The sequence below is a fragment of the Biomphalaria glabrata genome, chromosome 1, assembly GCF_947242115.1.
Source record: "Biomphalaria glabrata chromosome 1, xgBioGlab47.1, whole genome shotgun sequence".
NCBI lineage: Eukaryota > Metazoa > Mollusca > Gastropoda > Planorbidae > Biomphalaria > Biomphalaria glabrata.
Window position 1 is genome coordinate 84,295,322 of NC_074711.1, and position 13,812 is coordinate 84,309,133.

The 13,812-nt window shown below is 38.9% G+C and overlaps 1 protein-coding gene across 1 annotated transcript in view; it reads left to right on the plus strand.

The window, feature by feature from the left end:
• The window catches only part of LOC106064180 (calcitonin gene-related peptide type 1 receptor-like), a 127,172-nt gene that overhangs the window by 26,051 nt on the left and 87,309 nt on the right, over nt 1–13,812 (plus strand). The window contains exons 3-4 of the mRNA XM_056030854.1: nt 8,129–8,295; nt 9,819–9,919. Coding sequence (XP_055886829.1) covers nt 8,129–8,295; nt 9,819–9,919 — 268 coding nt within the window. The remainder of the gene's footprint in view (nt 1–8,128; nt 8,296–9,818; nt 9,920–13,812) is intronic.

Here is a 13,812-nt window from a genome sequence, read left to right on the forward strand (position 1 = left end):
TATTTCACTTTCCCTCACAGACACAATCTCTCCCTCACAGACACACTCGCTTTTCTCCTTTTATCACACACATACTACCACACACACACACACACGTTCATTCACTTTCTCCCTTGCACACACACTCAAACTTTAACTTTCACACACACTCACACAATCACTGACTCACTCGCTAACAAAGTGAGGTTTGAGTGTTGAAGGTTTTCTTAAAAGAAATTTGGTTAACGTTTTAACTTAAAGTTTGGCAAATGTGGTTGTATGGTTTGTCTTGCTGACTTTGTATGGTTGTATTGTTTGTCTGGCTGACCTTGTATTGTTTGTCTGGCTGACCTTGTATTGTTTATCTGGCTGACCTTGTATTGTTTGTCTGGCTGACCTTGTATTGTTTGTCTGAATGGCCTTGTATTGTTTGTATGACTGATCTTGTAGTGTTTGTCTTGCTGACCTTGTAGTGTTTGTCTGGCTGACCTTGTATTGTTTATCTTGCTGACCTTGTAGTGTTGGTCTGGCTGACCTTGTATTGTTTGTCTTGCTGACCTTCTATCGTTTGTCTTTCTGACCTTGTACTGTTTGTCTTGCTACCTGATCTTGTTACTATTATTGATAATCATAAGTATTTAATTAATTGATGACCCACAGACAAGTGATTGATGCATTGCCAATCTTTCAATCATGGCTTTGGAAGAAGTCCTTCCCACTGGTCAAGTGTCTTGAGATATCATAGCCTCTGCGGTAGAATTACTACAGCGACAAAAAACACTATTTGTAACGGATTTAAGGGAGATAACCTAACGATTGATCAACGCATGCATGAAATAAACGATGTGGGACCAATACACTAAACGAAGATCACAGTCTTGGTTATTAGGTCTTCTAACTATCGCCTAGGGCAGGGGTTCTCAACCTGTGGGTCGTGACCCCTTTGGGGGTCGATTGACGATTTGCCAGGGGTCGTCTAAGAACATCGAAAAAAATGGATTTTTTGGTCTATTCTTCTATTGTTGTTGGGGGAGGGGTCGCGGCAGAGTGGGGTATTGTAAAAAGGGGTCGCCGAGCCTAAAAGTTTGAGAACCGCTGGCCTAGGGCCTCTTGATTGTGTAAATCAGTGTTTCCCAAACTTTGACATATGCTTACCCCTTGCATCATATTCTTAACTATGCGCATGAGCAGAGCTATTACAGTACTAGAGAAAGCATTAACAAATCAGTATATATCACTATGTAGTGATTTTTCGCTACATTTCACTGGTTCGTAAGCAAACCCACAAAATGTATTTAAGAGAGAAGTTTCTTAGATGATAAATTTAATGTAATCTTCGTTCAATCCCGTAATGTGCAGGCCTCAAGTGACGCGATCACGTGACCTGAGCTACTAGAGTTTGGGCGAGGGGCGATGGGTAGTCTAGATTGCGCTTAAGTGTTTTTCACTTGTCTGCCCTGATTTGTTGATGTCCTCGGAGAGGTCTTTCTTTTGATTGAATAGAGAAGAAGGGAGAGAGAGAGAGACCGAGGGAGAGATAAAGAGCAAGGAAGAGAAAGAGAAGGCAAGACAGTGGGAGAGAGAAGACCAGAGAGTAAAGTATAGATTGAAGTTGAAAGAGAAATATTTGGAGAGAATAAGAGAGAGAGAGAGAGAGGGAGAGAGAGGGGGGGGGGAATAATCTTATTTTATAAAATACTGACCTTACTAGCATTCCCTTGTCCTGCAGTCGATCAAATCGTTGAAGCCTATCAAAATACTTGGTGTGTGTGTGTGCGTGTCCAAGTTGTTTTAAGTATATACAAATAAACAGGGTGTTTACATTTTGAGAAATAACAGCAAGATTCAAATAGAAATAAAAATAGTCAAGAGAGTTAGAGTGAAATATAAGCATTGCTCTTTTCATTGAATAGCTGTTTGTTGTTGTTGTTGTTTGTTTTAATTAGACCATCTAAATTTAGATTGGGAAAGAATAGAAAGAAATTCAATACGTGGGATCATTCATTGAGTTTCAAGCTTGTTAAGTCTACTATTATGAAGTTATTATAGATATCCTTGCAGCTGACGGTCGTTGACTTGTAGCACCCAAACTGCTGGTAGACAACTAAACCGCTGTAGGCGAATTACATTTCAACGTAAAAAAAAGTTGAAAATAACTTGAGTCACTTCTTCGTGAATAAATCTAAATATAATTTAATTACAATATAGACAAATTTAACTTGAGATAAAATGTTGTAAACTTACATTTGAAACAAATCTAACTCACTGTAAAAACACGTCTTTACACTCAGGCATTCTGGGGTCGTCTGGCGTACATAACACAGCTTACGACAGTCCCGCTTATCTTGCATCATTCTACAAGACTAACATTAAATTAATGCTCTCTCTCTCTCTCTCTCTCTCTCTCAACAAGTAACAATAAATACTCCCTTTCCATATCAGCACATAACAATCATATAATCTGTTAATCTTCATCATCATCATCTTTTCTTTGCGTTCCTCGTGGAACATTGGGCCTCAGTAAAAACACGCCACTCTCCACGGTCTCTTGCTAGTTTTTTAAAGGCTTCCCAGCTCTTTCCTGTCCTCTTGGCTTCATCTAGCACACTGCGTAGCCACGTATCTAGGTCTTGTGCCCTGGGGGTTCCACTCTAAGGCCTGTTTAGCTCTGTTGTTGGTATCTTTTCTAAGGGTGTGACCAATTCATCTCCACTTTCTCTCTAAGATCTGCACCTCTAGATTCTTTATTTCTCCCACCGTTTTGGTGCTTTCTAATTTGTATTATTATATGTTAATGGTGTGTGTTCAATCTTGTCGTGATTTCTGCTTGAAGGATCAAACAGTTTAGTTTCCTTTCGTTTTCCTATATAAGGACTTACATTAGACATTTGATCATCAGATTTAAATTAAGAAAATACCAAATTGAATTCACCATTCCATTCCATCGAAACAACAATTTATATATCTCTAGAAAAGCGAATGAGAACAGGACTGTGTCCATATAGCATGACTATTGTGCGTTACACATGACGAAACATTACTTAGATAACGAAGGAAGGAAATGTACGCATTCAGCGCTCCCAGTTGCTTATCATGGCGTCCTTAGTAACCACTAATCACATAAACTGTTTTGTCTGAGTCCCAGGCACGTTCACGGCGTCAACTTACTGAATGTTCCAGCTACGTCATTGCTTTTACTGATACCACTAGGGGGCAGGAAGCCCTTTGACTAAGTCTTTTGAGTCTGTCCAGATTTTATTATCTAAAGTAAAGAGACTCAGTCTTGTGACTACTCCTGTTATTTACGCAAGAGAGAGCCAAGAGTTTTGCCAAATACTGTCATAAAACGATTGCTTGACAGTTGTGGAAGTCCAATAACTCTTGATGAAACCCCATGTCTTTATAGCTGAGAGTGAATTCCCCCATCTTGTCTTGAGTTTACGAAGGCGGTGTATTGCAAGCTAGACTTATGACCTCCATAAATTACGCTGGAACTTTGTTCGACCATTTATCATCCTAGTAAATACATTTATAATTCTACTAGCAGTTCACAGCGGCTACAACCGTCGATTTCTTTACCATATAAGAAGGGATCACCCCCTACTTTTTGTTTTACATTTTTACTAACAGACCACGTTTTAACGATCAACATAGCATATTTTTTAGCCCGTGAATTAGTGTATCTGTGAAATGAAATTTTACGACCCACTCTATCTATTCTTCTCTTACTCTCTCTCTTTCTCTCTTTCTCTATCTTTCTCTTTCTCTCTTTCTCTCTCTGGAACCCTCGTTTTGTATATTTTAACCTGGGCATCGTAGTTTCTCTGACATAGACTTAAGAATTGATAATTAATGCGCCCACGAGACACACGCACTCATATTTTAGGCTCGTTACTTAAGTAGCACTTTCATTTATACCCCCCCCCCCCACCGGGCCAAAAACAAAAACGTTAGTCCTTCATATGACTTATCTTCGACTTCTCAATTCAATCTATATTTTACTTCGACCCTAAACCCCACCTTTTTTTTGGTTAGTTCTATTGATTGATTGATTGATTGATTGATTGATCTGTTTTTTGCATTTTCCGAAGGCCCTAATTGAATGCCACATTTCCCATTGCTCTTTCTACATTTATTTTTGATATTGTGTTCTCAAAATAAAAAGAAATGTCACTGATTTTTTCATTTAATCACTTATTGCAACTCACCCCTTTCCAAAATGTTGTCACCATAGACCTATGTGTATTATATCTATATATGTTCTTATCCACGATTTAATCGATTTACAGACCTATATATATATATATATATATATGTATATATATATATTTATGTACGTAACTCTTTTTCAAGCTGTAATGGAAGTCGCCCCGAATATAGGAAAGTCAATCTTTTCTGTCATAGAAAAGTAATGATCTTTAGTTTTCAAAGTTTAGAAATAATGCAAAATCAATTCTCGGATTTTCTTTAGAATGGGCTATTAATCACAGAACTATATATTCACGCAAACATAAGAAACAAAGCCATTTCCTGTTAGTTTCCATTGCGATAATGTTTCAAAAATCCTAGATCGAAATAATTCACGTCTGTTGATTTTAATCATCTTATGTACATTTAAATAGATTGATTACCAAGATCATTTTTAGATTATGTATCTAAAAATTAAAAAAAAAAATATTAGACGAGAGTAGGGCCTACTTATATTTTTGATGTTCAATTTCTAGAAAATTAAATCATATGTTACATTGGTGGGTTGAAAAAAAAAGACTTCATTTCTTATAACTACTTTACATAATCAAAAATAAGAACATAAAACAAAAATGTTATTTAACCTTGGTTAGGCCAGTAATGGAATATAAATCATCTGTTTGGGACCCCTCAAGAAAACATTAAGAAACTTGAACAGACACAAAACAGAGCAGTGAGATTCTTAACAAACGAATATTCACATTTCAGGATAGAAGACTCAAAAGTAAAGTAGCAATTATAAATAAAACACTGAACCATAATCTTATCTTATCTTATCTTATATAATACAGACGTTACTTCAAAAAAGAAGATGATTACGTCCTACGCGTCATGCATTTAGTCATGCATATTAACCAATGACTTAAATTCTGCCAAGTCACTGGTTTTCCTGGCTAGCTCAGGCAACCCATTCCATGCTCTAATAGCACTAATAATCTTCAAATACAAAAACGAAATCTTAAAAATACTCAAAATGACACAAAGATAAAGGCACATTTCTCGTTCCATATGCTAGGACAAATTTTTACGAATGCTCCTTCTTCCCTATTGCTATTAGAGCTAGCCAGGAAAACCAGTGTTTTAGCAGAATTAAGCTCATGGCTAAATGCATGACGCGTAGGACATAATCATCTTCTTTTTTGAAATAACGTCTGTATTATAAAATATAAGATAAAACAATGCCTTGTTTAAACTTTTTAAAAAATTGACGAATTTTGTATATTGTTAAAAGATCTCCATGTCCAGTCTAGATGTAATATAAATAGGTCTATGGTGTCACTTTTGTATGTAGCGAAATGACAATAGATGTAGATTTATCTTTTAGGATGACTAAGGCGTATTTTTAAAAAAAAAAGTAGAATTAGGAAAATGAAAAATATTGCTTTCGGAATACGGAATTTGTGATATTTTCTTTAAAATGGTTCATATGTCGATAGTGGCCTTTTGAGGAAATACCGAAAGAAATCTAGCTGTCATCAGGTTGTGAATCTGTCAAAAACCGTTCTTATGTGAGCACCCAAGAGGTAAAAGGAACCTGTGTACAATATTTGATGTGGATATGTGCAACAGTTTAAGAGATTTCATGATGAATGAATCAGTCAGTGAGTGATAGTGTGCGCTTATATTATAGAGTTGAGTATGGCATCTCCAATTATCTGTTATTTATTAGGTATCGGGAGAAGTAAGTTTCAAAGTCTCTACAATTTAAACTAAAAATAAAAATATGACTAACTTATCACTATAATATGTGCTGAAGTTGACCGCAGATGAATTAGAAAGGACTTCTATGGAAAAAAACTTTTGGCGATATTCTTTGAATAACAGTAAAAACTATAAAAAAAAATAAATGAACAGATTTCTACCAGCAAATACCATCACAATGTCAATGTTATAAAGTTATTTTTGTTTTAATATTTAACATGTATGAGACATCTCTACACCTTTTACAATGTCATCCTTTATAAGAAATTTGGTTCAAATCTTGATCTGATGGTTCATTGATTCTGATAGAGTAGTGTTTCTAATTTCATATCACTATTAATACAAACACAGGGTTGTCTCTTAAATGATCCACACATCTGTTGCTTAGTGTTGGCTACTCTAACGCCCATAAATCTTTTATGGTAGCATTCTTTAGGGAAACATAAAAATTTAGAGATAGAGATATTCGATAGATTGATAAATAGATAGATAGATATAAAGAGAGATTAGTTATATTGTTTAGATAGATAGATAGATAGATAGATAGATAGATAGATAGATAGATAGATAGATAGATAGATAGATAGATAGATAGATAGATAGATAGATAGATAGATAGATAGATGATGGATGGATGGATGGATGGATGGATGGATGGATTGATGGATGGATGGATGGATGGATGGATGGATGGATAGATAGATAGATAGATAGATAGATAGATAGATAGATAGATAGATAGATAGATAGATAGATAGATAGATAGATAGTAAAAAGATAGAAAGAGAGAGAGATAGATAGAGAGAGAGAGAGAGAGGATAACCCAAGTAAAGTCACAAATCTATGACATCTACATCAATGCCCTTGTTTGTTATGGAAGTCACGTGTTAGCGAAGGGTGTGAAGAACACCATCAGACAGCCCACAAGCAGGCCTACTCACGCTGGTGTCTCTGAAGAGTGTTCTATAGACCTGACATTGCTTGATTGCTCTAGTCAGGAAAGGCTGTAAAAAGACAACTTTATATTTACACCAAATGTTAAACAGTAGAACTAGTTGGGAACCAGTGAATGATAACATGGCAGATGTTTTAAATACAAATAGTACTATTTTGTTTACTACACATAATATAAAACAAATTTTGAAAAATAAACTAGTTTGATGTACACTGGTAAAACCTGAAATTGAATTTCGGACTGAAATTAATTTTTAAATACTTTTAAATTATTTTTACCAAATTTTCATTTTGTATTTTTGAAATTAAAAGTTCCCCTTTCAGACATTACGGTCTATAGGGCAGATGATGTTTCTGTGGCCCTTGGGTAACGAGGGTGTCATGTGACCAGCACAACAATTAACTCAGAGGCGCCTTAATAATCCCGAAATTAAAATCCAAGTCTTAACCAGAATTCGAACCCGGGGCCCCCGGTTTGGAAGCCAAGCGCTTTACCACTATTGTACAAATAAGTTCGAATTTGAGTGGGAAAAAAGTCATTGACTGAAAAATGAGTTCTATACACAATGTGACAAATAGGCTTCTTTTGGTCGTATCCCTCTTTACGTGTTCTATTTAATAACTCGGAGTTACCCACCGGTTGAGCCATATAATCAGGACAATGAAAATAGACTAGAAATGTCCTTTTGGATCTGTTGTGAAGGTGGTGCCTAAGCTTAAAAGTATGTAAACTTTACACAAGAGTATAACGTTTCGGATTATGGAGCCTGTACAAGATTACCCCTGACGGATCGAGTTTGTAGATATATAGTGAAATTGATTGATGTCTAGTTCGTGGACAAATACAAATGGATTGTTATGAGAGATGCAAAGTTGTAGATATGAGAGCTATGTGAATATTTGAATGAGTCAGCATTGGTGCCCCTAATTTGCGTGTTAATTGGGTAAAAAAAAATATTTTAAAATGACACAGAAGAAAGTCTACAGTCTGACAATGATAAGCATAGCAATGCCGAGTTTATTATTCTTTATTGCCTCCCTTCTCCTTTAAACCGGAAAGGTTTCAGTTTAAGACATTGAAATATGCAGATTGTGTATTCCCATCCAGTTATCAATCATTTACCATATAAGAATATTTATTTTTTATTTTGTCTTTTATTATTAAAAGATGTTGCATCATTTCTTTCTGTATCATAATCTAAAGTCTTTATCTCTTGTAAACGATTTTTATCCTTCTTATCCTCAGATGTTGCAACAATCAGATCAAGGCGTCAACATTGTCTAGGCTGATGCCCAACAAGCACAGCTCGTGCCCCATGACCTGGGACGGCTACGCATGTTTCCCATCGACGCCTGCTGGTCACGTGGCAGAGGTCGCCTGCCCAAGTTACATCTCTGACCGAACTTCAGAAAGTAAGCCTTCCGTTTGACTTTGTTGAGTCTCCTATCGCCAGAGTAATAATTGCATGGGAAGGGGGGGGACAAAGGCGTCTTAAGGCTTTAGCTATATGGGGCAATAAGGCTTAACTTATGGGGGCAATGAGGCTTAACTTACGGGGGGCAATGAGGCTCTACTACCAAAACAATGTGGTTTAATGTTAGGACCAGCAGAGCGTAATACCGCGAGAGACGTGTGATAAGGCTTAGCGCGGAAGTGTAATGGTTGATAGTCGACTAAAGACAGCACTATTTCCTCCTCGGGAGGCAAGGGAGGTAAAACAACAACTTTACATAAACATAATAACGCACATTCATACCAAAGATAGGTTTTACTCAAACAGTATATGCAGAGTTATCAGATAGAAAGAAATGTCAGACCATAATCAATATAGGCCTATATTCTTAAGTGACAGTCTCTACAATCGTAAAGCATGAAGCAAGTGTTAGAACAACAAGCGGCTAGGTACCGACCTAGTTGACTAAAGTTAGAGATGGCTATCTGGTCGTGTGGTATGTGCTCCGGACCATCGTCTTAATGGATCCGGGTTCGAACACTACCTGCTGCCATCCCCGTCGTCCTGCGGAGTCTTGGACACCTCCTTATTCATTAAATATTCCTTCCATGTCCTCCTCCAGCCGCGGAACTCCTGGGCATTAACTAGAAGTGGCCCCCCTCTTCCCGCAGCTGATTTAACCAAAGGAACGGCAACACTGATATAGTTTGGATTAGCTGCATCGCCCATGACGATATTAATAAGGACTTTTTCAAATCCATTTATGCTTGGTCATTCCCGCTATTCGACCTCTTCCTTTATTCCATACTAGCCGGATATGACCCGCGGCCTGCGTGACTTATTTTGAGTATTACCGATCCAGTGGATTGGCTTTATTTAGATCTATGTCAAACATGAGTGTTCCTTTAACATTTATTTATATATTTTTCCAAGAAAATGAAAGTGGAATGTGATGGTGGGTTTACCAGTATATCCGACATATTGATATCTAATATAACATACTGTGAAAATGGGTGTACCCGATTTACCAAAAAAGTTTCGTTCTTTAATAGAAATAAATGTATATTTTTTTGGTTTTTTGCTTTTTTCAGGGCCATGATCAGAGGAACATTTAGGCCAAATTTTATCAAGATTGGTCAAACGGTTTTGATTTCTATGCGGGACATACATACGTACATATATATTCCTTATGTTATAGAATGTGTATCCGGTATTGACACTTTTCTTGACCTATTAACTGTTCAGTTGGCCGTGACACAATAACTTTTTATTTTATCTCTAGCGGAAATGAAACGTGTTTTTAAATAGCCTCTGGCGATAGGAAGCGATAAAAAATTTATTCTGCCGCATTACAAAATCCATTTGCGCTGTTACGTCGAAAGTCTGGTTTTTATTTGTTGTAAACAGCAAAAAATATTCGTGTAGATCTTTTGTTCAGCGCGATAATCGAATTGTTTCCCTTTATTGATGTTTCTCTTTTAGGCGGAGTGGCCTCGAAACAATGCACAGAGAACGCTAGCTGGTGGCGGAACAGACCCCTGGATATGGAGTGGACAGATTATACCAAGTGTGTTAGCATTGAGGTAATTAAGAAGTTCGCTTAACCGTGAACTAAAAGCTTTTAAGAAAGAATATTTCAGGTCTTTGAAAAATTCACGCTTCAACGCATTCGTTACATTGGACAACGTTGCTAAGTTCTCTTGAAGGGTTTTTATTACGCATTTTATTTCCAGATTAACGGTCAGCTAATCTTATTTATTATATTTCTTCTATTTTTTGTAACTCTATTTTTGTTGCCAGCAATCACTCTTAGAATTCAAAATGTACATTAATTTTTCATTACCTACAGTTGTTCAAGAGAATGTAGTTGGCAGGTGTGTTAGGGCGTGGAAAAAATGATTGAAGTGTTTTGGGATTAAAAACAATGGTCTAGTACAGGGGTTCTCAACCTGTGGGTCGACACCCCCTTGGGGGTCGATTGACGATTTGCCAGGGGTCGCCTAAGACCATCAAAAATAAGGATTGTTATTGTCTATTCTTCTATTGCTGTGTGTGTCTATGTCCTCTAGTGTTGTCAACCAGTGTCCTCTATTGATGTCGACTAGTGTCCTCTCGTGATGTCGACCAATGTCCTCTAGTGATGTCGACCAATGTCCTCTAGTGATGTCGACCAATGTCCTCACTAATGTCCTCTAGTGATGTCGACCAGTGTCCTCTATTGATGTCGACCAGTGTCCTCTCGTGATGTCGACCAATGTCCTCTCGTGATGTCGACCAATGTCCTCTCGTGATGTCGACCAATGTCCTCACTAATGTCCTCTAGAGATGTCGACCAGTGTCCTCTATTGATGTCGACCAGTGTCCTCTCGTGATGTCGACCAATGTCCTCTAGTGATATCGACCAGTGTCCTCTAGTGATGTCGACCAATGTCCTCTCGTGATGTCGACCAATGTCCTCTAGTGATGTCGACCAATGTCCTCACTAATGTCCTCTAGTGATGTCGACCAGTGTCCTCTAATGATGTCGACCAATGTCCTCTCGTGATGTCGACCAATTTCCTCTCGTGATGTCGACCAATGTCCTCACTAATGTCCTCTAGTGATGTCGACCAGTGTCCTCTCATGATGTCGACCAATGTCCTCTCGTGATGTCGACCAATGTCCTCTCGTGATGTCGACCAATGTCCTCTAGTGATGTCGACCGATGTCCTCTCGTGATGTCGACCAATGTCCTCTAGTGATGTCGACCAATGTTCTCACTAATGTTCTCTAGTGATGTCGACCAGTGTCCTCTATTGATGTCGACTAGTGTCCTCTCGTGATGTCGACCAATGTCCTTTAGTGATGTCGACCAGTGTCCTCTCGTGATGTCGACCAATGTCCTCTAATGATATCGACCAATGTCCTCTCGTGATGTCGACCAATGTCCTCTCCTGATGTCGACCAATTTCTTCTAATGATAAGGGCATAAGTTGTCTCTATTGATCTTCTATAAAAAATCACGGCAAATGTCCTCTTTAATTATCTCCAGAAATGGCATTGAGTCATTTAGACACATGTCATCTCGAGTCTTATCGACACATGTCATCTCGAATCTTATCGACACCTGTCATCTCGAGTCTTAAAGACACATGTCATCTCGAGTCTTATCGACACCTGTCATCTCGAGTCTTATCGACACCTGTCATCTCGAGTCTTATTGACACATGTCATCTCGAGTCTTATCGACACATGTCATCTCGAGTCTTATCGACACCTGTCATCGATTGACGATTTGCCAGGGGTCGCCTAAGACCATCAAAAATAAGGATTGTTATTGTCTATTCTTCTATTGCTGTGTGTGTCTATGTTCTCTAGTGTTGTCGACCAGTGTCCTCTATTGATGTCGACTAGTGTCCTCTCGTGATGTCGACCAATGTCCTCTAGTGATGTCGACCAATGTCCTCTAGTGATGTCGACCAATGTCCTCACTAATGTCCTCTAGTGATATCGACCAGTGTCCTCTAGTGATGTCGACCAATGTCCTCTATTGATGTCGACCAGTGTCCTCTCGTGATGTCGACCAATGTCCTCTCGTGATGTCGACCAATTTCCTCTCGTGATGTCGACCAATGTCCTCACTAATGTCCTCTAGTGATGTCGACCAGTGTCCTCTCGTGATGTCGACCAATGTCCTCTCGTGATGTCGACCAATGTCCTCTCGTGATGTCGACCAATGTCCTCTAGTGATGACGACCGATGTCCTCTCGTGATGTCGACCAATGTTCTCACTTATGTTCTCTAGTGATGTCGACCAGTGTCCTCTATTGATGTCGACTAGTGTCCTCTCGTGATGTCGACCAATGTCCTTTAGTGATGTCGACCAGTGTCCTCTCGTGATGTCGACCAATGTCCTCTAATGATATCGACCAATGTCCTCTCGTGATGTCGACCAATGTCCTCTCCTGATGTCGACCAATTTCTTCTAATGATAAGGGCATAAGTTGTCTCTATTGATCTTCTATAAAAAATCACGGCAAATGTCCTCTTTAATTATCTCCAGAAATGGCATTGAGTCATTTAGACACATGTCATCTCGAGTCTTATCGACACATGTCATCTCGAATCTTATCGACACCTGTCATCTCGAGTCTTAAAGACACATGTCATCTCGAGTCTTATCGACACCTGTCATCTCGAGTCTTATCGACACCTGTCATCTCGAGTCTTATTGACACATGTCATCTCGAGTCTTATCGACACATGTCATCTCGAGTCTTATCGACACCTGTCATCGATTGACGATTTGCCAGGGGTCGCCTAAGACCATCAAAAATAAGGATTGTTATTGTCTATTCTTCTATTGCTGTGTGTGTCTATGTTCTCTAGTGTTGTCGACCAGTGTCCTCTATTGATGTCGACTAGTGTCCTCTCGTGATGTCGACCAATGTCCTTTAGTGATGTCGACCAGTGTCCTCTCGTGATGTCGACCAATGTCCTCTAATGATATCGACCAATGTCCTCTCGTGATGTCGACCAATGTCCTCTCCTGATGTCGACCAATTTCTTCTAATGATAAGGGCATAAGTTGTCTCTATTGATCTTCTATAAAAAATCACGGCAAATGTCCTCTTTAATTATCTCCAGAAATGGCATTGAGTCATTTAGACACATGTCATCTCGAGTCTTATCGACACATGTCATCTCGAATCTTATCGACACCTGTCATCTCGAGTCTTAAAGACACATGTCATCTCGAGTCTTATCGACACCTGTCATCTCGAGTCTTATCGACACCTGTCATCTCGAGTCTTATTGACACATGTCATCTCGAGTCTTATCGACACATGTCATCTCGAGTCTTATCGACACCTGTCATCGATTGACGATTTGCCAGGGGTCGCCTAAGACCATCAAAAATAAGGATTGTTATTGTCTATTCTTCTATTGCTGTGTGTGTCTATGTTCTCTAGTGTTGTCGACCAGTGTCCTCTATTGATGTCGACTAGTGTCCTCTCGTGATGTCGACCAATGTCCTCTAGTGATGTCGACCAATGTCCTCTAGTGATGTCGACCAATGTCCTCACTAATGTCCTCTAGTGATATCGACCAATGTCCTCTAGTGATGTCGACCAATGTCCTCACTAATGTCCTCTAGTGATGTCGACCAATGTCCTCTATTGATGTCGACCAGTGTCCTCTCGTGATGTCGACCAATGTCCTCTCGTGATGTCGACCAATTTCCTCTCGTGATGTCGACCAATGTCCTCACTAATGTCCTCTAGTGATGTCGACCAGTGTCCTCTCGTGATGTCGACCAATGTCCTCTCGTGATGTCGACCAATGTCCTCTCGTGATGTCGACCAATGTCCTCTAGTGATGACGACCGATGTCCTCTCGTGATGTCGACCAATGTTCTCACTTATGTTCTCTAGTGATGTCGACCAGTGTCCTCTATTGATGTCGACTAGTGTCCTCTGTGATGTCGACCAATGTC